Here is a 26,516-nt window from a genome sequence, read left to right on the forward strand (position 1 = left end):
ACACTCAGGTCTCTGAGGTTCCACCAAAATATGGAACTTGATTTTGGACATTTTGACGAAAGAGATAAGACATCCAGGAACATGAGAGGCTCGCGGATGAACGGGCTACCTAGCCCCACTCACAGCGCCCATTGTAGCTTCTACCGAACCCGAACCTTGCAGGCACTGAGCAACGAGAAGAAAGCCAAGAAGGTACGTTTCTACCGCAATGGGGACCGCTACTTCAAGGGGATTGTGTACGCTGTGTCCTCTGACCGTTTTCGCAGCTTCGACGCCTTGCTGGCTGACCTGACACGATCTCTGTCTGACAACATCAACCTGCCTCAGGGAGTGCGCTACATTTACACCATTGATGGATCCCGGAAAATTGGAAGCATGGATGAACTGGAGGAAGGTAATTCGAGGAGTGGGTGGTGGCCCTTAGTGGGAGGGGTTATTGTTAGTTATGCTTACATTTCTTGGCTTTGATTAAAAGAAATTGGGAACTATGTTTGTTAAAACATGAGGGTGATGCTGAGACTTCTGATTCTGCAGGCATAATCAGAATCATTAGCCATTACCCTCCGTGGGCTTCATTCTCGGCTGGGGTTGAAGTGTGACTGACTACGAGGATGCATTGTGTTGATCTCCCAGGGTATACAAAGAAAAATCTGAATTATATCATTTACTCTAGAATTTGTTCATTGTCAACTCTAAAGAGCACTATTGAGGCAGACCATAAAATCCTTGGGGGTATAAAATGAGGAAGGAGGTTTGGTTGGGTTAAGAGAGAGAAAACATTGTATGCTTATATCCTCTGAACTGCTGAGAGACTCTTTGTGAATGGCAACTCATGGAAACGTGCACCCTAAAAGCTGGACTTCCTGAACATATTCACAGAGGATTATACTTTTAGGTAAGTGGTCACTGCTCAGCTGTTGCTTCTAAAAAGCCCACTTCAGGGTGTGTCCCTCAGGCTGAGGTCATTGAGAGAAATACCAAAGAAAGCTGTAGGTATGTCTGGTATTTTAATAAACACTATTCCTATTAGACTAGGAACTGACTCACTATACCTAAATCTGTATTTCAACAGATTTCTAGATTTTGGTTCTGCAATTGAATTTTATGACAAGATTGCTGAAAATCCTGACAACCTGTGCACCCAACTCAAAAATAGGGAAAACTCCAGCTCTTGCCAAAACTTGCTCAGCCATGAAGTCTTTTTCATGATCATGTAGATAAATAGATCTGAGGACATGTTCTTAATATTTCACTTTATCAAATCGAGTATATTGAGGATGCCTCCCCACCCCACTTTTTCATGGGTGTAATATGTGTAATTGGTTTAACCTGACAATACTTTAAAGGACAGCTTCAGGAGTCCTTCAGGAGTCCTTGTGATAATGAAAACGTCCCCCCCGAAACTTCTTCCCATTCTCCAACCCTCCCTCCTCATTCTTTCCATTCCCCTGAGCAAAGATGAGTTTAGAACAGGCAGATCTCTAGAGAAGCCAAATTCTGAAACAGCTGGCAGGGAAGGAGAAACAGCACATTAAAGGACTTGATAGGCAGTGCCCCGCCTCTGATTCACTGCTTCTAGGTTTCTTGTATTCCTAAACAAAGGAGCATGAGGACTTCCCTTGTACAAGAGCACATTCTCGCAAGGAGCTGGTGTTTCTCAAGTCAGGTCAAGTGATTTGGGGCCAGTTACTTCTAAAAGCCAGTGCCCATATGGCTGCCAGATCTGGGTCTCAGGGCTGAAGTCTGTGGTTTACCTCCAAGAGGACCTTCAGAAACAAGGCTGATGGGGCTTGATTATTTGACCAGGTGCTGGAGGGCCAGGAAGAGGTTAATCCTAGGCTTCTGAACATTGAAAGATTGGGCATCCTAGCAAATATCATAAAAGAAAGGAGAGTCGGGGCAAACTTGAAGGACTAGAAGCTGGATCCAGGGAGCTGTCCAACAGAGTAATCGATAGGGCGTGTGTCTTTTGTCACTGTAAAATCCACATCTTAGTCAACAGGGGTTGGGGGGGGTGTTTTCTCTGTAATAATTTTCATAAACAAAGCACCTGAATCACCAGTATGTCCACATTTCTTCTAGCTGTTATCTTTTAAAGACCACCATAGATGCTCAGGCAGAATTCTGAATCAAGTACCATTGTATTTGGAGCAAGGGTTACAGTGTTCTTGTGTCTGATGTGAGAGATATCATGCACAGGTTTCTCTCTTCCCCCAATACATTTTTTAACATGTCTTGCTCAAAGAGTGGCCCTTGGTATTGATTTTCCTTCCTGGATTTCTGTGTGTGTGTATGTGTGTGTGTGTGTGTATGCACACGTGCATACATATATGTATATTGTGGTGTGTGTTGTGATAATCTTAGCTGAATATATGTAATAAATACAATTTTGAAGACTACATCTTTCTTTTATCCTGATCCCTTTGAGTTCTGCTAGATTGGACTCCTCTCATTTACCACTCTTGGGTGCAGTAGTAGTACTTCCTGGTGAATTTCTGGTGAGTGTGCAAGAGTTTGAGTTTATTCAGTGTGACTAAGGCTCATTTGCATTTATTCACATGTCACTTACAGTCACAGTCTGCTGTGGCCCTCAATGCCCTCTCAGTCATGAGTACTGCGATTCAGTCAAGGAAATTCTAGGGTATTCCTGGGATAGCACTGAGAAGTGTGACCAATTTTCCATCACCATTGTGCCAGATGGGAAAAGGCACAGATATGAAGAGGATAAAGAAAAGGGGTCTCTGGGACTTCCCCAGTGGTCCAGTGGTTGGTACTTTGTGCTTCCATTACAGGGACCAGGGGTTCAGTCCCTGGTGGGGGAACTAAGATCCCACATGCTGCATGGTACAACCAAAAAAAGGAGGGGGGGCAGCAGTTGTTTTCACTCCTATTTTTTTGTCCTTTTGCAACTACCCATGTAGTAATGGAGGATAAAAGTCTTTTACTTTGTTCACCTTTGGAAAAGGTTGAATGAATGATTAAAACAAATAGTTTACACATTGCTTTACAAGAGACTTCAAATTGAAAAGTTTGGAAAGATTCCTGGGGGAAGAGTCAGATTCATTGGGTTCTTGTCTTAGAGGCAGAAGATTATAACAGGAAAATAAATATTTAGAATCAGATTTGGTTCAAATCCAAGCTCTGCCACCTGCTAGCTTGTGTGAACTTGGGGAAACCATTTAGGCCCCCCCGAGTCTCAGCTGTTCATCTATAAAATGGGTGTAACTGCTTTGAGGGTTAAATGAGACAATGAATATAAATTGTTTAGTATTCTGCCTGGCACATTAGCAGTACTCAATAAAGGGTTGTAGGTTAGTCACTCAGTCATGTCTGACTCTTTGTGAACCCATGGACTATAGCCTGCCAGGCTCCTCTGTCCGTGGGATTCTCTGGGCAAGAATACTGGGGTGGTTTGCCATTTCCTTCTCCAGCGAATCTTCCTGACCCAGGGATTGAAACCAGCTCTCCTGCCTTGGCAGGCGGGTTCTTTACCACTAGCGCCACCTGAAAATTCCAATAATGGTAGATGTTACTATAGAGTTGGCATAAAAGTTTTAGTTTTTCATAAGATGGTACTGAAAAACTCAAACGATCTTTTTGACCAGCCTAATATTTGAGCCATCCTAGTTTATAGCTGGTTAAGCTACATGACTATAGATTTCTTCTTATCATCACTGTGACTAACCCAGATTTATTAGGGCTTAGTTTGCATACTGTAAAATTCACCAACTGAATTAAATGATTTCTAGAAAATTTACCAAGTGGTAAAATCATCATCATAATCTAATTTTATCCCATTTTCATCATCTCCAAAAGAAACACTGTACCAATTAGTAGTCACTGCCCACTTGCCGTTTTCTCTTCAGCCCTAGATGACTACTTATCTGCCTATGTCTCTACAGATCTGCTGAGTCTGGATATTTTATAGAAAGTGAAATCATATACTATGTGGTCTTTTATGACTGGCTTCTTTCACTTAGAAAATGTTTTCAAGGTTTGTATGGACAGAGAAGCCTGGTGGGCTATAGTCCATGGGGTTGCAAAGAGTTGGATAGGACTGAGCGACTAACACTTAACTAACTTATACCATGTATCAATACTTCACTCCTTTTTTTAAAATTTTACTTTTTTGGATGCACTGGGTGACATGTGGGATCTAATTCCTTGACCAGGGATTGAACCCAAGCCTTCTGCCTTGAAAGCACAGAATTTTAACCACTAGACTGTTAAGGAAGTCTCCATTCTTTTTTTTTAAAAGAATAATATTTTATTATATGTATAGAACACACTTTGTTATATCTATTGTAATATTCTTATCTGTAAAATGAGACTAGTAACACCTGCCTTCTGTATCTATTAGAGTGATCGTGAGGATAAAATTAGATAATAGATATGGAAACACATTGACAAGGTAAAGCTGCAGCTCCAAGAGACTATTATTGTTCATGATATAATAGTAATAATAATAATGCTAGTGAGAAGTTGGAATAGCCAGTGGCTCCCAAACCTGCCTGCTTTTCAGAATCTTTTAGGGCTTTGGAAAAATATCAATTCCTGGGCCACACCTAGGAATTGACTGAGAATCTCCAGCGTGTGTTTTTACAGATTTCCCCAAGTGAACTGTACAAGCAGTTGAACTTGGGAAAGTACTAGAATAAATGATCTTGATGGTCCCCTTTAGCTACCTACAATAATGGGTATTCCTGGGAATACAGAAATCTTTTTGTTTTTTGACTTGTTTATCTTAAAGAAATAATGGAGCATAGAACATACTATGTTTCCAAATGGGCACATTATGAAATATTTAGCCTAAATAAAATGAAATGGAAACCAATTGGTTAGTAATCACTATGGCCTTGTGGCACTCCTTTGTCTAATGCCTCTCTAGTCTGTCTGCCGCTAGATACTGGAAGTAGTAAGGGGACCATTTTGGACCAAAGTGAGGTTATTGATGTCCATTTTCCCACAGTTCCTTGGTTACATGAAAGGTCTTCATGAAGCCATACAGAATGTGGCCATATATGTATGAGCTGCGTTACCAGTGGATCAATCAATGAAATCCAAGAGTGGCTTCTTTTTTTGTTTAGTCTTTCCTTAGAGAATTGTTCTTCCCTCATGTATTGTCTAATTCCTTCCCCACTTCCTTGTATGTAAGTACCCAGATCAATCTTCATGGTATCATCTTGAACATTATTATGCAGACCTTGGTACAAAATATTTATATTGGTACGGTCTTGTTGAAAGATCTGTATGGTGACACTAGCTATGATCCACTTTCTTTGCCATAGCTCATTTGTTCCAATGAGATGAAACCACTTTCTCACTAATTTATCTTCTAACTACTAAAGCAAGCACATTGCTGAAGAGAAGGATTTTAAGATACCTGGGAGAGTGATACATCACTAATAGATCTGATAATACAATAAAGTGCCATTTAATATTTTCCTTCTGGAGAGAGGAAGCCCAGGAAAAGAGAAAACCCAGACAGATGTGCTTTTTGCACTGAGAAACTATAGACATATTTAATGTTTTTGGAAATGGAGTCCTCCTGAAAGTGAAGAGAGATAGACATTAGATCATCTTGAGACCACAGCTTGTTCCCTTCCTGTCCTTTCAGCTTTGCTTCCATGATTTCATTTCCTTACCCCCTCGCCCTGAAGCAGATTGTCGATTCCAGCAAATTGTCACCTTGCTTGGCTCTGAAGCCAGCTTTCCTTTTTGACTTCCAGCGGGTGGGAAATGGCTCCTGGAAGCTGTGGCAGGAGTAGAACCCAGCTGTGTAAAGGTGCAACACACCTCCCCCTCCCCAGCTCCAAGTGCCAGGCAGCAGGACCTGCAAGAAGCATCGAGCTCTGGCAGCACACATTGCAGATGCTCACAAAATCAGAACAAGGAAACCTTAATCCAGAGAAGCAGCTCATTTGTTATCTTTCTGGAAGAGGAGAGTCCTTAGTTGGGGGCACCTATTTCTTTAACAGGCCATTACCATAACAACTCTGTCTCCCAAAGCCTGTTTGGGATGGAGAAAAGAAGAAAGTTCCTTCTTATAGACCTTTAGGGCTGGAAGGAACTGAAATGTCACCTAGCACAATACCTTCCATTATAGACAGAAAAGCTGTGACTCAGATATTAAATGATTTGCCTGAGGTCAACACAACTTGTAAATGCCTGACTGGAATTTGAATCTAGGTCTGTCTGACTACCCTCCACCATCACAAACATCCTGCCCTCTGTTGGGGGATGCAGATAATGGGTGAGGGTATGCATTATGGGATCAGGAGTCCTATGTAAAATCTGTACCTTCCCCTGAATTTTGCTGTGAACCTAAAACCGCTCTAGAAAAAGATAATGTTTAAAAATATTCTGCCTTCAGTGTGCACCAGCAGTGGCAGCAAGTGGCTTTGCTTGGTGTTAGCCATAAAGTTATTACATTTGGCATTGAAGCAATCAGAGGCCTCCTCTCAAGCAGCAGGAAATATTATCTTTGAAGCATGAGTCCCATGCAGTGCTCATATTCTATATGGATTATGGCACAGTTCCAAGATGCCTGCCCTTGCTGCTACTTCTTTTCTTTCCTTCAGCTTCTACTCCTCCTCTTTTCATCTCCTCTCTCTAAACTCTTTCTTCCTCCTTTCTCTCTTTGTTCTTCTAGTTCTCTCTCTATTCCTTCAGATTAGGGCCTTAATAATAGTGATGGCTGGCATTTATCAAGTGCTCACTATGTACCAGGCTGTGGGCTCAGCTTGAGCCTCAGAACAACCTTCAGAAGTAGATATTGTTATCATCATCCCCACTTTGCAGACAAATAACTGAAGTGAAGGGGGGTTAGGTAATTTGCCCAAGGGTGCACAACAAGAAAATATTGGGGAACCCCATTCTGACTGACATCACATCAGCTGCTCTTTTTCCATTACTTCATATTGGGGCCAAAAGGAAAGAGAGTGGAGAGACTAAAATGTACTGTTGGAAAGTGTTCAACATAGATTTGGCTGAGAGCTGGGCCCTCGGAAAAGTTCTTGGGTGCCATATGATACTATAGCTGTCTGCCATCATGTTCATTTTCATCTGGGGTGGTTAATCATACTCATAGTTCAGAGGCTTAAGAGGTTTAAGAGATGGAAGCAAAAAAAAGTCTAGAGTCCTAATAGGGCTACACAGCTGACTCTCCAGAGGAGACTGTAGATGAGTGAAATCATAAATATATAGCCTCATACATTTGCACACCACCAGTTGTCTGACAGAGTTTTAAAGTACATGACAAATTATGGAAAACATCTGACTCAAAGGCACTGACCTCTTGGAAGGTGCCCGTGCATCTGGTAGAGTGGTAAGGCAAGAGACCATTTCTAGTGTGTGGGGAATATTGGCTGTAAATATATGGAGGAATTGAAAGAGTCCCTTCATCCTTTAAGTCAAAAACTAAAGACCACACCCTCTAATCACTTTGGTTGGATTGAATTGGCCAGTGGGAGCCAGAGAAATTAGGGTTTCTTTTGGCTGAGGTCTTTGACTTCCCCATCCTGGCTGTGCATGCAGGCACAGAGTGTAGGAGGGGGCCTGTGCTCACCTACAAACCCAAGTCTTGGTCTTTTTGTCAAGACAGAACACTAGCAGCTCCTGGGACTCAGAACAGGGTTGGAAGTTTACCTTCCCCCTCCACACTCACATCTAAATGTCCTCAAAGGTACCCTAGGGAATCTGACTGAATCTTCTCTCAGCACTAACTGAGAAATTTATTAATTAACATGAATTAAAGTCTTTGGTGCTACAGCACAACAATCAATATTTGCACAAGGAGTGAATTATCAGCCTGGCTGAATGTCTGCTCGGTTCTCCTGATGAGACCAAAGGAAGAAGAGCCATCAGATTATAATTGTTTTTAATGCTTTCTTTGCACCAACTTGGGTTGATTTATTTATTTATTAAACATTTTTACTGATGAGTTAAACCTGATTAAATCACACTGGTTTTCTGCAGCTTGACCTCTGGATGAACTTTTGTATACCTCGAGACTAATGTGTTCTACTTGACAAATTCAACCTTTTCCAATAGTCTCTCCCCCTCCAGGCTGAGCCTACCTCTTTTCTTCTTTTCTCCAGCTTCTAGGCCCAGGTGTCTAATCCCTTCCTCTTGCCCCTGGCCTCTGCCTTTCTTCCGCTGAATTAGTCATTTCCCCTGTGCATGCATGCTCAATCACTTCAGTCGTGTCTGAGTCTTTGCAACCCCATGGACTATAGCCTGCTAGGTTCGCCTGTCCATGGGATTCTCCAGGCAAGAATACTGGAGTAGGTTGTCATGTCCTCCTCCAGGAGGTCTTCCTGACCCAGGGATCGAACCCACATCTCCTGCATTGCAGGCAGTTTTTTTTTTACCACTGAGCCACTGGGGAAGCCTAGTCATGTCCTCTAGCCCATGGTAAATGTGAAAACTGCACTAGATCCCTTCAATCCATAAATCAGGCTGTATAACATATTTTCACATCTCCACCTCATTACTTGTGGCAGCCAAGGATGAGCACTGGTGAAGACGGCCCTGAACACATAGAGCTAGCATGTAGCATTCGGTAAGATGGAAAGATGGGGAGTGGGTAGTGAAAACAGGGGAAACCATTCTCAAGCAGGAACTAGATTTGCAAACACAAGAAATAGTGTGAAATATGTGTGTGTGTGTGTGTGTGTGTCCAGGTTGTTAGTTAGGTAGTTTTTCTACCTGCCTGTGGGGATGATCAGTAGAAGACACAGTCATACACATACATGCATACATTCACTACATTCACCACACACACATGCACATACACACACACACACACACACACACACACACACATTTCACATTTTAATATTCTGCTGCTTAACCATATATTCTGTCCAAAGTACAGTCTGCCTTCTTGGCCAGTTTGCACTGTATGCCCAATATGAAAAAATGTATTAATTTTGAAAGTTCTCCCCAGTTCATAATATAGCAAAGGCATGGGACTGTGAGTCCAGAAATAGGATGGGAACATTAAGAAATAGAGACATATTAATGGAAACTTACAATACCATATGTAAAATAGATAGCCAACTGGAATTTGCTATATGACTCAGGGAACCAATTTGTCATTGGTTATGTTATAAAGTACCACCTATATTAATATCTGGGAAAGAATGCAGCCAGGCGTCTCTGCAGGTCTCTCTGCAGACAGATGCAAACAAGGGCTCAAACAACCTGTAGGGGTGGGATGGGGAGAGAGATGGGAGGGAGGTTCAGGAGGGAGGGGACACATGTATACCTATGGCTGATTCATGTTGATGTTTGGCATAAGCAAACAAGATTCTGTAAAGCAATTATCCTTCAATTGAAAAATAAATTAATTTTAAAAATAGAGACATGTTAAAAAAACACTCCAGTAATGCCCCTAGACATTAACGCATATCCTAGAAGTTAATAGACATTTCAATTCCAGTAAAACAATGTCAAACTTGAGAACCCCACTTGGTAGATTATACTTAGATATGTTCATTGTCCTTGGGACCCTTAGCTTTATAGGATTTTTCACTAAGTATGCCATTATAATGAAGACTATTTTGCTGATTACTTGCCCTTGAATTTGAATGAACCAAACTGTTAGAGAGCCTAATTAGGAATGGCACATGAAGTTTGTTATTATCATCATTTCTCCAAAAGTCCTACTCCAAGGTCAGTGTGTATTAGTCTTGTTAGAATAGTCCATATACCTGCTATTAATCACCATGTATTTTTTCCCTTAGGGGAAAGCTATGTTTGCTCCTCAGACAACTTCTTTAAGAAGGTGGAGTACACCAAGAATGTCAATCCTAACTGGTCTGTCAATGTGAAGACATCTGCCAATATGAAAGCCCCTCAGTCCCTGGCCAGCAGCAACAGTGCCCAGGCCAGAGAGAACAAGGACTTCGTGCGCCCCAAGCTGGTGACCATCATCCGCAGTGGGGTAAAGCCTCGGAAGGCTGTGCGTGTTCTTCTGAACAAGAAGACAGCCCACTCTTTTGAGCAAGTTCTCACTGATATCACTGAAGCCATCAAACTGGAGACCGGGGTTGTCAAGAAACTCTACACTCTGGATGGAAAGCAGGTAGGTACTTTTTCCCCCAAATTACTCTTCATCTGTTCTGAATCCTTAGCTGACCATCTTAAACCTCAAACATTATTTTTGATTGGGTGACCCTTCCTCCACCTCTCATTATCCCTACCTGATATGTCTCATTTGGAAGAAATGTCCATTCAGCAGACAATGCAATGGAACAGGAATCTGAAGCTTTGAAATGCAATCTGCTTCTGACTTACCAAGTAGAATGGTCACTTATTAGTTTCCTTATCCACTAAGAAAAGATGTGTTGGAACCTAGGTCCTACACACTCTTTTGAATATGAATTTAGCTATTGCATGAGGGAACTTTGATTGTTCAATGTATGTGACTGGAAATGAGATTTGTGCACTCATTTCCTCTCTGATATTCCTAAATTGATATTCAACATCCATTCTGATGAAAAGAAGTTGAAGTGACCACTGTATTCTATAAAAGAAGTCATATATGGGGGAAGCACTGAAGTCCCTGGTTTGTTGTCTTAGCCTCACACAAGACTACATTTTTTTTCTCTTTTCCATGTGACATAGCTGTCTTAATTTGGCTCCACTGATGGTTTCTGTGAGAAAGGGACTATTTCAGGATCCTAAAATTAGCCCAAGAAAGATGCTGACATCTGTTCCTCTCCAAATCAGGTTCTGCATGTCATTGGTTATGTTATAAAGTACCACCTATATTAATATCTGGGAAAGAATGCAGCCAGGCGTCTCCATCTGACAGATGCACCATTCTCTTGAGCATGGGAAGCTGTAAATATATGACAAAAAATGTTCCAAGGAAAGTGGAACAGTGGCTGGTTCCTTTGCCTCTAAAGAGAATCCTGGTCCATCATCAGACAAGACAAGTGTGGTTTATTATCAGTCCATACTTTCCACCTCTTAAAATACCTTTGGTGCTTGAACTATATAGATTCTAAAAAAAATTAATTCACTATATCAGGATGATGAGTGTTCAAATGTCTCCTTCTATCATTTCTATTATATACTCTGAACTACAGGATTTTAAATTGCTGGGAAAATGCAAATTCATGTACATGGTGATTTGGATAAATGTGTGCCTTCTATCTGTTCCCCACCATTTTGTGATCTGAGAGAAACCTGGAGGTATTGGTTGTATGTGATTTGTGTTGGTTGTACCAAAGCAATGGGTTTGTCTGCGATGGGAGAAGTTCTAACTCCTAAGTATCTGTCTAAAGAGTATCTGTTTTTTGAGGACCAAGTATATATTGAACAGGAGCTGTCCAGGAATAGGAATACTCATCAGAAACCTCACCTCAGAGAAGTAAGGCTTAGGAATTTTATGATCAGTGGATCTTAGAGTTGAGGGTGACCTCAGAAGCCATGATATTTAATCTCCCTTCCATGGCAAGGATATAATTGACAACCATTTCAATTTCATAAAAGCCTATTTCACTGTTGAACAGCTGGAGTTTTTAGAAAGGTTTTTCTAACATTAGACATAATTCCATTTCCCTGTACCTTCAGCCTCTTGAAGAAGTACAGGACAAATACAAACCAGGAACATCAGACTGGGATTTAGAAGGCATAGTTTCTAATCTGATATTGCTGCTTACTCTGTTGCTGCTGCTAAGTCTCTTCAGTCAGGTCCGACTCTGTGCGACCCCAGAGATGGCAGTCCACCAGGCTCCCCCGTCCCTGGGATTCTCCAGGCAAGAACACTGGAGTGGGTTGCCATTTCCTTCTCCAATGCATGAAAGTGAAAAGTGAAAGTGAAGTTGCTCAGTTGTGTCCAACTCTTAGCGACCCCATGGACTGCAGCCCACCAGGCTCCTGCATCCATGGCATTTTCCAGGCAAGAGTACTGGAGTGGGGTGCCATTGGCTTCTCCGCACTTCTCCTGTAACCTTGGGCTAATCACGTAACTATTCTGAGGCTCACGCTTCTCTGCACAAAGGGGCTAATCACACCTGCCCTTTCCATGCTCACAGGATTCTCATGAAGAGCAAATGAAATCATGGATATGAAAGCACTCTGGAAATAAAAACACGATATAAATATGTGTGCATACAATTCATCATGAAGTGAAATAAAATATGTAAATTGTCAGACAATTTGAATACATATTAATAAATGTTAGCCCTCTTTCTTCAACTTTACCTTTCTATCATTCTTACCACAAATCTCCAGCATTATATGGGATGTGCATTCTGTCGGCTGTGCATTCCTTGCCATTCTGGGATTGTTCCTAATAATAATAATAATAAAGGACACCTCCACCTCCTAAGTAAGCAAGCTCCAGTCCAGTGACGGTGGATTTTCATCCTATAGCAAGCTTTCCAACTCCTTTCAAGCATGGGTTCCCATTTCTTTGGGGAACATTTTACAAAATGTCAAGGTATGATATGGTGTGTGTACAGACACGTCAGGGAGGAGTGCTCAAGGGAGCAGAACAATGCCTTGGCAGACATCAGTGACTCTGCACTTACTGTCTGTTCTCTTTAAACTTTCTCCCTCTCCCTACTCTAACCCCTGGGGGTCATTTTTTAAGGTCTGGTCCCAGTCTCATGTTATTTCTGTAAACTTCTCTGTCTCCATCATGCAAAGTTAAAGTAATTTTAATCTTTTCTTTAAATGCTCACCTCCTGATACACAGTGGATGCTCTATAAATTTTGTTGATTGAATGGGTTGTTTGTGCTCAGTCTTTCAGCTGTGTCTCACTCTGCAACCCCATGGATGGTAGCCCACCAGGCCCCTCTGTCCATGGAATTTCCCAGGCAAGAATACTAGAGTGGGTCACCATTTCCTTTTCCAGGGGATCTTCCCAACCCAGGGATCAAACCCACGTCTCTTGGGTCTCCTGCATTGGCAGGTGAGATTTTACCACTAGCACCAGACTACACTTAGGTCTATCAGAAGACATAGTGGTCTTCCAAAGGGGTTCATATTCCACCTGGGAAGTGCCTATTACTTACTTGGAAGTCACTGAGGTCAGACTTTTAAAGAAGATTTTTCCCAAAGTATATTCTGAGGACTGAACCCATTTCCCCACTCCCAGAAGCTCTTCATGAAAGGGTTTTGTGGTCAAATAAGATTGTGAAATGCTGCACATTATGTACCTTTCTTAGAGACTCACATTGCCCATTGGCACATTAAATATTCTGAGAACCCCTACAGAAAGGAAATCCATTTAATTTAGACCCAGTATTTCCCAATCTGAAGCTTCCCTTGTAGCTTAGTCGGTAAGGAATCTGCCTGCAATGCAGGAGACGTGGATTGGGAGATCCCCTGGAGAAGGAAATGGCAACCCACTCCAGTGTTCTTGCTTGGAGAATTCCATGAACAGAGGAGCCCAGCAGTCTACAGTCCATGGAGTTGCAAGAGTTGGACATGACTTAGCAGTCAAACCACCACATTTCTCAATCTTATTTAACCACAAACATATGTCATGGAATAACACAGATGTGCACACACACACACACATGAGAGAGAGCATGCTATGAACACTGTTTATGGAATATGCTGAATGATTAAGAACTAACTGCTTTTATCTCACTGGTAAGATTGTCATACATGGGATAACCCGTAAATCAATCATTGTTATATGGTTACAGCAAGGACATTAAAGTAGAGAATTTAGGGGTATGAGGACAAAACCTACTAATTACAAAATAGGTACTGAGTATACTGAAAGTAGGAGCCAAACTCAAAATTTTGGAGCCCAGCCCATTTCCCAATTGTAGTGATGACAGCCCTCATGTCATTTTGATTACTAGTAGGTATTCTTACTACTTGGGAATATGATCTTCCTCTGTGCATGCTGAAGGCACACGTGTTGCAATGACTTGTAGTTGCTTGGCTGAGATTCCATGCCTGTCTTTGGCTAAAAGTGGCACCAGGCAGAAATGACGAAGTATGGTCCAGGCCATTTGTTATGGAACGTTTTTATCATGAAGTCAGGACCATCACTTGGTTTCAGTATTGCTCTAACCGGATCCCAAATGGACCAAATCAAGTAGTTTTCTCCCCCTTTGTTTAAATAAAGATCAGTTAAAACAACCCAGTTGGTTATACCCGATTTATTGTTGCTTCTGTTCTCACGTGTACCATTTGACTGGCTTCTTATGATTGACAAGCAATCTGGACATGGCTCTCATCTCTTTCTCTCTGTTTTTATTTTGTTTGGATGTGCTTTTGGAGCCTTTTATCTTTTTAGGGCTTATGTTTTGCTGATGTAGAAGACCAGTTTCCTTTGAGATATTTGTGGTCTGTGTAGACAGCGAAGCTGAAGTGAAAAAAGTCCAGGTGTTAGTCGCTTAGTCATGTCTGATTCTTTGCGACTCCATGGACTGTAGCTTGCGAGGCTCCTCTGTCCATGGAATTCTCCAGGCAAGAATACTGGAGTGCATAACCATTTCCTTCTCCAGGGGATCTTCCTAACCCAGGGATGGAACACAGGCCTTCTGCATTGCAGGTGGATTCTTTACTGTCTGAGCCACCAGGGAAGCTCAGATGGGGAAGCTAACCATCACTAATAGGATGAGGTCCCAATTTATTCCTCACTTCAATAATAAATTGCTAATAGAATAAGGAGTAGTTGGTAGGGCCCTGGCTACTCCCAGGGGCTATAATGAATTTCTAGGCAGTCAGGGCTTCCCTGATGGCTCAGACAGTACAGAATCCACCTGAAATGCAGGAGACCTGGGTTCGGTCCCTCTGTTGGGATGATCCCCTGAAGAAGGGAATGTCTACCCACTCCAGTATTCTGGCCTAGAGAATTCCATGGACAGAGGAGCCTGGCAGGTTACGGTTCATGGGGTCACAAAGAACTGGACATGACTGAGCAACGTTCACTTCACTTCACCTCAGTTCACTTCAGGGAAAACACCATGAAGGGTTGGATGGTGATACATATTAGTTCACTCTCGGGTGAGGTTGTTCTTTTGATTCCTGGAGTGGTTGCAATGTGTTGACAAAATTATCCAACTATTAATTTCTATAATCAACCCACATGTTGAACTTTATGGTTAAATGTCATTGACGCACAAAAACTAGAACCCAAATTTCTGGTTCATTTTGTAGTAGTGGCTCAGTAGATAAAGGGTCTAGCCTTAAAGTCATTTACATTAAACACAGGGCATGATGATTCTGTTAGAGATTCAGAGCTTTAATAATAGACTTTTAGCTGCAGCTGTTTCTCACACCATCCATTTTCATGTTATACTTACTGGCATCTCTAGGCTCAATTTTGTCTACATCCAGGTTCTGTATAGTCATAGATTCCCTATGGCCTCAACATGCCTGCCTAAGGGATAAGTATGGCCTTTAGTATTTGTGTTAGCTTTGTTAGGCCAATTTTTTAAATTAGATGAATTTATTTTCTGTTTCTGTCTATATCTTTCTAGTACCAACTACTTGAACCAGGAATTTTAGGTCTCAGAATAACAGAAAATAGGTTTAAATGATTCCCAGATTACCCAGAGCCTTGGAAGCTAGAACAGGAATTTTAAGAAATGTTTTGAATAATAAGATGGTAGAATAGGAAAATGAGAGCACGAAGAGTATTTGAACTGCTGTTAAGTATTCCAGGAAAGACTTGCCCCTTCCATCTTGCTGTGCTAAATAACTGGGTGCTGGAAGCACAAAGGTAATTGCAGGCAACACAGGAAGACTAGTTGGATTTAACCTTGGAAATGTTGAGCGCATTTCCCAAGGTGGATATATCTTTATTTTGCTTGTGTAGGCATTTCTTCTCCATGCTCCCCTCTCTCCCCCGCATCTCAGCCCCTCCCAGCCACATCTGGTCTTAGTTATACTCTATGGCCTTCAGGTCTCCCATAGCCAAACTCTCTCCCCTCCTAGTGCTATGTCCTGTCAATCAACGTTGGGCTCAATAGAAAAGGCCACATGGACATAAATTATGCCCCAGAAGGGAGGTCATTTATCATTGATCTTCACTTAACAAAACCAAGGCTGGAAAGGTAATGTTTGTATTACCAAAAGTTCCCTCTCCTCAACCTTCCACAAATTGGATTCCTGGAGACAGGTTTTGAGAGGATTGGCTTGAGCATGAAATAGAAAAGAGCAGAGAAGTGGAGCCAGGCTGGGCCCTTTGAAAGGAGATGGTTTGCAAACTACTTTGCCATATGTAGTATAGACTTCAAACTGTCTCATACCAAGATAGATTTTGTACTTTAAAAGCAGGCTTAAGGGGATTCCTTGGCAGTCCAGTGGTTAGGATTTGGCACTTTCACTGCCGGGGCCCAGGTTCAATCCCCGGTCAAGGGACTAAGATACCACAAACCACTTGGTATAGCCCCCTTTCCTCTCAAAAAAGAGGTCTTATGATGGAAGTGGCCAAACATCAAAAATACTGTTCTTCTGGAAAGAAAAGACCAAGTATAGTCTGGTGATTGGTTATTTCTTCAGTAATTAATCATCTTCAGTTCAGTTCAGTCACTCAGTCGTGTCCGACTCTGTGACCTCGTGGACTGCAGCACACCAGGCCTCCCTGTCCATCACCAACTCCTGGAGATAACTCAAACTCATGTCCATTGAGTCACTGATGCCATCCAACCATCTCATCCTCTGTCGGCCCCTACTCCTTTCGCTTTCAATCTTTCCCAGCATCAGGGTCTTTTCAAATGAGTCAGCTCTTCGTATCAGGTGGCCAAAGTATTGGAGTTTCAGCTTCACCATCAGTCCTACCAGTGGACATTCAGGACTGATTTCTGTTAGGATGGACTGGTTGGATTTCCTTGCAGTCCAAGGGACTCTCAAGAGTCGTCTCAAACACCACACTTCAAAAGCATCAATTCTTCGGCACTCAGCTTTCTTTATAGCCCAACTCTCACATCCATACATGACTACTGGAAAAGCCACAGCCTTGACCAGACGGACCTTTGTTGGCAAAGTAATGTCTCTGCTTTTTATTTTTAATGTATTTTTTTTTTTTTTGAGTGACTAAGCAGGAGTGAATGTGTACTGGACATAGGCAGTTAACAATGCTGTGGTAGCTTCAGGTAGACAGCAAAGGGACTCAGCCACACATACACATTCTGCTTTTTAATATGCTGTCTAGGTTGGTCATAACTTTCCTTCCAAGGAGTAAGCGTCTTTTAATTTCATGACTGCAGTCACCATCTGCAGTGATTTTGGAGCCCAAAAAATGAAGTCTGACACTGTTTCCACTGTTTCTCCATCTATTTCCCATGAAGTAATGGGACCAGATGCCATGATCTTAGTTTTCTGAATGTTGAGCTTTAAGCCAACTTTTTCACTCTCCTCTTTCACCTTCATCACGAGGCTCTTTAGTTCTTCTTCACTTTCCGCCATAAGGGTGGTGTCATCTGCATATCTGAGGTTATTGATATTTCTCCCGGCAATCTTGATTCCAGCTTGTGCTTCTTCCAGCCCAGCATTTCTCATGATGTACTCTGCATATAAGTTAAATAAGCAAGGTGAAATATACAGCCTTGACATATTCCTTTTCCTGTTTGGAACAAATCTGTTTTTCCATGTCCAGTTCTAACTGTTACTCCTTGACCTGCATACAGATTTCTCAAGAGGCGGGTCAGGTGGTCTAGTATTCCCATTCCTTTCAGAATTTTCCAGTTTATTGTGATCCACACAGTCAAAGGCTTTGGCATAGTCAGTAAAGCAGAAATAGATGTTTTTCTGGAACTCTCTTGCTTTTTTGATGATCCAGCAGATACTGGCAATTTGATCTCTGGTTCCTCTGCCCTTTTTAAAACCAGCTTGAACATCTGGAAGTTCACGGTTCACGTATTGTTGAAGCCTGGCTTGGAGAATTTTAAGCATTACTTTGCTAGCATGTGAGATGAGTGCAATTGTGCAGTAGTTTCAGCATTCTTTGGCATTGCCTTTCTTTGGGATCAGAATGAAAACTGACCTTCTCTAATCCTGTGGCCACTGCTGAATTTTCCAAATTTGCTGGCATTATTGAGTGCAGCACTTTCACAGCATCATCTTTTAGGATTTGAAATAGCTCAACTGGAATTCCATCACCTCCACTAGCTTTGTTCATAGTGATGCTTCCTAAGGTCCACTTGACTTCACTTTCCAGGATGTCTGGCTCTGGGTGAGTGAGCACACCATCGTGATTATCTGGGTTGTAAAGATCTTTTTTGTACAGTTCTTCTGTGTATTCTTGCCACCTCTTCTTAATATCTTCTGCTTCTGTTAGGTCCATACCATTTCTGTCCTTGATTGAGCCCATCTTTTTGTGAAATGTTCCCTTGGTATCTTTAATTTTCTTGAAGAGATCTCTAGTCTTTCCCATTCTGTTGTTTTCCTCTATTTCTTTGCAGTGATCATTGAGGAAGGTTTTCTTATCTCTGTTTGCTATTCTTTGGAACTCTGCATTCAAGTGGATATATCTTTCCTTTTCGCCTTTGCTTTTTGCTTCTCTTCTTTTCACAGCTCTTTGTAAGGCCTCCTCAGACAGCCATTTTGCCTTTTGCATTTCTTTTTCTTGGGGATGGTCTTGATCCCTGTCTCTTGAACAGTGTCAGGAACCTCCATCCACAGTTTATCAGGCACTCTGTCTATCAGATCTAATTTATCATCTTGGAGTTTTATTGTTGATGAAATGCTGTAGGCTCTGAGCAGTGATGGAGGTGGGGCTTGGTCATTTCAATCAAAAGCTTTGACACAGTATTCCAGTCTCTCACACTGACTAGTCTATCAATATCCAACATTCAGCAAATGGAAAGAGCCTGAAACTGTGATTCAAAGACTTGAGTTCTAGTCTTCACTCTATTTTCCACTAGTTTTATGTTTTGGGAGCCAATCAAATCTCTTTTCTGGACCTCAGTTTTTGAGATAAGTACATGACCTACAAGAGTATTTCTAGCTCCATGTGAACAGAGTAGTCATCTTACAGTGTTGCTTCTGTTTAGGTATTTTTCACCAAGGGGCTACTCTTCTCAAAGCCCTCCACCTCTCTATGCTCCTAGTCTCTCCAACCTGATGTAGTAATCATCTTGGTGGATATGTTATTTTCTAGGATGGTTCCTAAAGGGACTTACACAGTTCTTATATTCAGATCTTTCGATGTCTGTGAAGATATAAACAGAGAATACTTTCAAACGTCATTTTGATTTTACTTCCTTTTCTTATGGATGTGTATGATATGAGAGGGTGGAGGAATCACTAAACAAAATGAGATAAAAGCCAGCTTGCTAATTGTTGCAAGCATTTGACAGTGCCATTATTAAGGCATCTTCAACACAGTGGTGCTATTTTCAGTGCAGAAAAGGAATATTGCCGATGGGAGAGGTTAGCATCAGAGCTATTTCTTAAGTAATCAGGAGAATCATTAAGTGGGAGTTTATCAGGTAGTTGATTCCATGAACAACCTTTAAAGTAACTGGCTTCTTGTTTTTAGTTCTTTATTTTCATCTTTCCCATTATTGCCATTCCCTCAAAGTGAAAGAAAGTTCATTGTCTCCAAATGCAGTTTTTAAAATAGCTTTATTGAGATATAAACCTTTGTGTGTGCTTAGTCGCTCAGCTGTGTCTGACTCTTTGCAACCCCATGGACTGTAGCCCGCCAGGCTCCTCTGCCTATGGGATTCTCCAGGCAAGAATACTGGAGTGGGTTGCCATGCCCTCCTCCAGGGGATCTTCCCAACCCAGGGACAGAACCCAGGTCTCCTGCATATAAACCTCATACCATACAATTCACCCAATTCAAATGTACAATCCAATAGCTTTTTTTTTCCATTAATTTTATTTATTTATTTTTCCATTTATTTTTATTAGTTGGAGGCTAATTACTTTACAATATTGTAGTGGTTTTTGTCATACATTCACATGAATCAGCCATGGATTTACATGTATTCCCCATTCTGATCCCCCCTCCCACCTCCCTCTCCACCCGATTCCTCTGGGTCTTCCCAGTGCACCAGGCCCGAGCACTTGTCTCATGCATCCAGCCTGGGCTGGTGATCTGTTTCACCCTAGATAATATACATGTTTCAATGCTGTTCTCTCGAAACATCCCACCCTCGCCTTCTCCCACAGAGTCCAAAAGTCTGTTCGTACTTTCCAATAGCTTTTAGTATATTCAGAGAGTTGTGCATCCATCACCAGGATCAATTTTAGAAAATTTTTATCATCATGAAAATAAACTCTACACCCTTTAGACATCATGGTCCAATCCCCCAACCACTTATCTACTTTCTGTCTCTACAGATTTGCTCATTCTGGACTTTTAATATGAATGAAATCATGCCACATGTGATCTATTGTGGCTGGCTTCTTTACTTAGCATGTTTTTAAGGTTCATCATGTTGTATCACAGCACTATTTCATTCCTCTTTATGGCTGAATAATATTATATTATTATAAGAGGATATACTACATTTTATTTATTTATTATTGAATGAAAATTTGAGTTGTTTCAAACTTTTGTTATTTTGAATAAAGCTGCTATGAACATTCATGCTCAGATTTTTACGTGGACTTATGTCTTTATTTATCTTGGATAAATACTTAGGAATAGTATTGATGGGTTGCATAGTATGTGTACGTTTAAAATTTTAAGAAACTGCCAGACTATTTTCTAAAATGGCTACACCATTTTACATCCCTACTAGCAATGTATGAGATTTTCTTCACATCTTGCCAACCATTGTTATTGTCTATCTTTTTATGAGTCACTCTAGTGGATATAAAACAATATCTCATTGTGTTTTTTTTTATTTGCTTGTCCCTAATAACTAATGGTATCAAATATATTTTCACATGCTTATTGGACATTTATGTATCTTCTTTGTTAAAATGTCTATTTAGATCTTTACCATTTAACAATTAAATTATTTCCTTATTGTTAAGTTATAAGAATTTTTTATATATTCTGGATATGTCTTATATCACATATGTAATTTCCAAATATTTTCTCCAAGTCTGTAGTATGTGTTTCCATCTTTTTAATGACTGTCTTGATTTTTCAAGAGTGAATTTTTTTATTTTGCTGAAATCCAGTTTATTAATTTTTGTGTATCATGTGACTTTAGGGTCAAAGTTTTTTTTTCTTCCTTCTTTTCTTCATTCTCCCTCCCTCTTCCTCTTTCTTTCTATCTGGTCTTTCTTTTTTTGCAAATGTATATCCAACATTTCCAGCACCATTTGTTGAAAAGATAAGACAGATTTTTTTTTTAATGTGAGTTTAATCCAAGAGTTAGAAATAGCAGTGACCCATATATCTGGCAAGTACCTTGACTTCAAAAGTTAGCAGCCAAATTCTGTGAAGTTTTCTCTTCCAAGAACTTTGGATGTGAACTAACAGCACAGAAGTTTCTCTTGTATAGATGTCCTGGAACAGTAACTCAATCCAAAGCTATAACAGTGAGGTTGGCTAAGCCTCATTAAGTAGGAAAAACATAAGAGGGCTCAAGAGAACTTAAAAGGACCTATTGTTCCTTGGCAGTGCCCCCCATGCTCTAGACTCTTGGTGTTCTCATCCCACACCCATCCAAACTTGCTTGTCCCACGTCATATCCCTTCAGGGTGGTGTTACACAGGATTGGGCCTGGGGAGTAGGGAGATGCCAAGAATTGCTTGGACTACTTTTTGGGGGAAAAGCTTAATGAAGATATAATTCACATACCATGTATTTCACCCGTTCAAAATATACAATTCAATGATTTTTTAGTGTATTCATAGACATGTTGCAGGCATTACCATAGTCAATTTTTAAACATTTCATCACCTCAAAAAGAAATTGTGTTAACTTTTAGCTACCTCTCCTCTACCTCCTATTTCTCCTAGCCCTAAGCAAGCATTAATCTACTTTCTGTGTCTATAGATTTGCCTTCTCTGGACATTTTATGCAGATGAATCATGTAGTCTTTTGTGATTGGTTCTGTTCACTTAACATAATGTTTTAGGCTCATCTATGTTGTAGTATATATTTGGATTTCATTTCTTTGTATGGATGAATCATATTCCATTATATGATTATACCACATTTTATGTACCCATTCATTGGTTGATGGACATTTGAGTTGTTTCCATCTTTTGACTATTATTACTAATGTTGCTGTGAGCATATGTGTGTAAGTTTTTGATTGACCATATATTTTTATTTCTCTTGAAAATATACTTAGTAATAGAATTCTTGGGTGCTGGGGTTTTTCCTCTTGTTTAACCACCAATTTATGTTCCTAAAGCATGTACCCAAAAGACTACTCCAAGCAAACAAATTGACAGTCTTTTTTTTTCTTTATAGAGATTTGGCCCAGCGTTCTTGCCTAAAGAAACACTAGAAGGAAACATGAGGGTCCCTTTCACAAATTTCCTTAAAGCTAGAGCAAATGCAAAGAAGTCATTTCTGTCTTCTTTTTATCTTAGTCCCACCCTGACCTTTCTAACTCTTGAGCATCAAGGAATCTTTCTAAACAGAAGGAACTTCTAGTACAAAGAATTACAGGCTCTTCCCTAACCACCAAAGCTTCTTTAAAAAAAGTATACCAAAAGGGATCTCCAGAACCCCAGTCCATCTATTTTTCCTAGATTTAGGATACTTTTATTTTATTTATTTTTTATTTTTTTGAACTTTTAAAAAAATATTTATTTATTTAGCTGTTCCAGGTCTTAATCATGGCAAGCAGGATCCTTTGTTGTGACGTGTGGTATCTAGCTCCCTGACCAGGGATCAAACCCTAGCTCCCTGCGTTAGAATGGAGTCTTAGCTACTAGACCACCCAGGGGAAGTCCTAAGAACCTGGGTTTTTTGTTGTTGTTGTTGTTGTTGTTTTATTAGTTGGAGGCTAATTACTTTACAATATTGTAGTGGTTTTTGTCATACATTCACATGAATCAGCCGTGGATTTACATGTATTCCCCATCCCGATCCCCCCTCCCACCTCCCTCTCTACCCGATCCCTCTGGGTCTTCCTAGTGCACAAGGCCTGAGCACTTGTCTCATGCATCCAACCTGGGCTGGTGATCTGTTTCACCATAGATAATATACATGTTTCAATGCTGTTTAGAATACTTTTATTCTTGATGTCACAGATTCTACCCTCTCCAGGTCTTGTGATATTAGCTCTTAAGGGGGAAAAAAAGAAGTTTGGGTGTAGAGAGCCACCGTAATCCTGTATACATTTTTGGCTCAGTGGTCTTTATCTGAAGCAGTTTTGTCCCAAGGGGGCATTTGGCATTATCTAGGGCTTCCTTTGTGGCTTAAATGGTAAAGAATCTGCCTGCAATGCAGGAGACGCAGGAGACATGGGTTTGACCCCTGGGTTGGGAAGATCCCCTGGAGGAGGAAATGGCAACCTACTCCAGTATTCTTGCCTGGAAAATCCCACGGACAGAGGAGCCTGGTAGGCTACAGTTCATGGGGTCACAAAGAGTCAGACATAACTGAGCAACTAACATTTTCATTTTCACTTTCAGAGACATTGTTGGTTGTCACAAATGAGGGTGAGAAGCTACTGAAATCTAGTTAGAAGAGGCCAGGGATGCTGCTTAACATCCTACCATGCATAGAACTTCCCTGCATATAGACTCCTCTGGTGGCTCAGACAGTAAAGCGTCTGTCTACAATGTGGGAGACAGAGGAGTCTGGTAGGTTACAGTGCATGGGGTCGCAAAGAGTCGGACACGACTGAGTGACTTCACTTCACTTATACACAGAACAACTCCTCACAGCAAGAATTATCTGACCCAAAATGGCAGGAGGGCTATGATTGAGAAATTGTGTTACAGGAAATAGTGCAAGGCAAAAATGGCAGAAGATGAATCTGAGAAGTCAAGGGAAAAATTCAGGAATAACCTTGTAAAAACTACATTAAGGAGCTTGGATATTATCCTGTAGGGAAAGAAACCACTAAAGGATTTTAAGCAAAGGAACAGTGTGATCAGATTTGCAGTTTGGGTTAGTCACTCTGTTGTTCTGGATTTGAAGAAGACAAAACCAGTAGAGAGACCAAGTAGAAGATTGTGTAGTAGTATAAGAAAGAAAATAGAAGAATCTAAGCCCAGGCAGTGGTATTGGACATTGTTATTTAGTCACTAAGTTGTGTCTGACTTTTGTGACCCTGTGGACTGTAGCCCACAGGCTCCTCTGTCAGTAGGATTTCCCAAGCAGGAATACTGAAGTAGATTGCCATTTCTTCCTCCAGGGGATCTTTCCAACCCAGGAATCAAACCCACATCTCCTATATCTCCTGCATTGGCAGGCACATTCTCTACTGAGCCACCTAAATTACTACAAATGTAGCAGCTTAGAGCACCAGCCACTTATTATTTCACAGTTCTATAGATCAGAGCTAAAACAGCCTTGACTGGGTTCCCTGTTTAGGATCAAGCAAAACTAAAATCACAGTGTCATATGGGCAAGGCTCTTACTGGGAGACTCTGAGTATGAATCTGGGCTTCCCTGGTGGTTCAACGGTACAGAATCTGCCTGCACTGCAGGAACCACAGGAGACACAAGTTCGATCCCTGGGTCAGGAAGATCCCCTGGAGAAGGAAGTGGCAACCCCCTCCAGTATTCTTGCCTGGAGAATCCCATGGACAGAGGAGCCTGGCGGACTATAGTCCATGGGGTCACAAAGAGTCGGACATGACCGAAGTGATTCGGCACGCATGAGGATGACCCTAGGTCCAAGCTCATCCAGATTTTTGGCAGAATTGAGTTCCTTGGAACTGTAGGTCTGAGGTCCTCACTTCCTTGCTGGTTGTCAGCTGAGAGCCATTTTCAGCTTCTGGAGGCTACCAACATCCTTCTCACATGGCTCTCTCCATCTTCAAGCCAACACAGTTACATCAAATCCTTCTCAGGCTTAGAATCTCTCTAATTTCCCCTTCCACCAGCAGTCAGAGTAAACTCTTGCTTTTGAAAGGCTCACATGATTAGATTGTTGCTACCTGCTACCTGATGAGCCCAAAGTCAACTGATTATTAACCCTAATTATATCTGAAAAGTCCCTTTGTGCCATATAACATAACATAATCATAAAAATAACATATCATGTTCCCATGTTCCTGCCATATTCAAAGGGAGGAGATTATACAAGGGCAAATATCATTCTTATAATTTTGCCTGTCATAGATGAGGAAGGAGGAGGATTCAGGTGACTCTGAGGTTTATAGGTAGATTGTAGAGCCATTCACTAGACTAGGGAAATCCAGGGCAAGAAACAGAGCTTATATGTACTGAATTTAGGATGCCTTGCTACATCTGAGTGGAATCTCCAGAATATAGTGGTATATATGGGTCTGGCATCTGGAGAGAAGTCTGGGCTGGAAATACATAGATTTGGGAATAATCTGCAAACAATGGTGGTTAAAATCAGGCAAGTAGAGAAGTTGTTCCAGGAAAAGACCATGGAAGGATATTTGCATTAAGGGGGTGAGTAGGAGGAGGAGCCCAGGAATTGATAAAGAGGACTGTGGATAACTAGATGATGTGTCCAGAGAGGCTAAGAGAATAGTTTTGAGATAGGAGTGTGTCAAATATGACAGAAAATGTCTATTTCAAATGACAATTTAGGTTATTAAACCAGTCAAATTCAGGTCATTCAAACAGTCATTATGGCTGGAAATAGGAGGAAAATTTTCCAATTGATCAGAGGGCAGAGTCTGGCTCAGGAAGGTCCTCAGAGGCATGTAGGCAGATGGAGTCATGAGTGGGTCAGGCTATGGGATTTGATGCTTTTGGGCAGTTCCCCATGCTCCAGATCTATCAGAACTTGCTTATCCAATGTTTCATTTTCCCAGGGCTTTCCTTGCTGTCAGCTCCTATGTTATATGTTGCTACCAAAATGCCCTTCTGGTATAACTTATGTCATGTGTGCATTTTAATATGCAGAGCTAGCCATTTGTCTATTGTGCCCTCTCCTGCCTTATAACTTTAAGCTGTGTCCCCAGATAAGTCAGACTTTTTTCAGAGCCTCCATCTCAGCTCATAGATTCAATTGATAAGGAAATCATTCCTTACTATAATGTTAACTCCTATCAGTTTAGAGAACTTTTCTCAAAGTGTGTTATATGTAATACTAGTCTGATCAGAAGTTCTTTGATCAAATAAGTGTAGTCACATTGCACAGTATATTCCCCTCTTGAAAAAAGACTCCAATAAGCCCTCTATAGAGAAACCTGCTTGATTTTGTTTAGACCAGTCTTCCCCAAACTTGTTTGAACACCAAACTTATTATTAAAAAATAAATAAAAAACTATGACTATATGGTAGAATGCACTTTGGGAATCATTGGCCTCTGCCTTGGGTATTTATTTGCATTTTAATTAGAGAAGCTTAAAAAGAAAAAAAAAACAACTTCAAGGCCCAAAGGAGTAATTAAATAGAGAGAAAACAGGCACCATTACATTTTGACAGGGGTGATAAACTGGAGCATGGGAGCCTTTGTAGATAGAGTATCAACAATCACCACGAAGGCAACACCTTTTTACCCATGTTCAG

The 26,516-nt window shown here is 41.1% G+C and overlaps 1 protein-coding gene across 1 annotated transcript in view; it reads left to right on the forward strand.

Annotated features, from left to right (window-relative positions):
• The window catches only part of DCX (doublecortin), a 431,453-nt gene that overhangs the window by 284,951 nt on the left and 119,986 nt on the right, over positions 1-26,516 (forward strand). The window contains exons 4-5 of the mRNA XM_065916894.1: positions 9-394; positions 9,750-10,090. Of these exons, the coding sequence (XP_065772966.1) occupies positions 31-394; positions 9,750-10,090 (705 nt within the window). The 5' untranslated portion in view covers positions 9-30. The remainder of the gene's footprint in view (positions 1-8; positions 395-9,749; positions 10,091-26,516) is intronic.

The sequence above is a fragment of the Muntiacus reevesi genome, chromosome X (assembly GCF_963930625.1).
Source record: "Muntiacus reevesi chromosome X, mMunRee1.1, whole genome shotgun sequence".
NCBI classification, from domain to species: domain Eukaryota; kingdom Metazoa; phylum Chordata; class Mammalia; order Artiodactyla; family Cervidae; genus Muntiacus; species Muntiacus reevesi.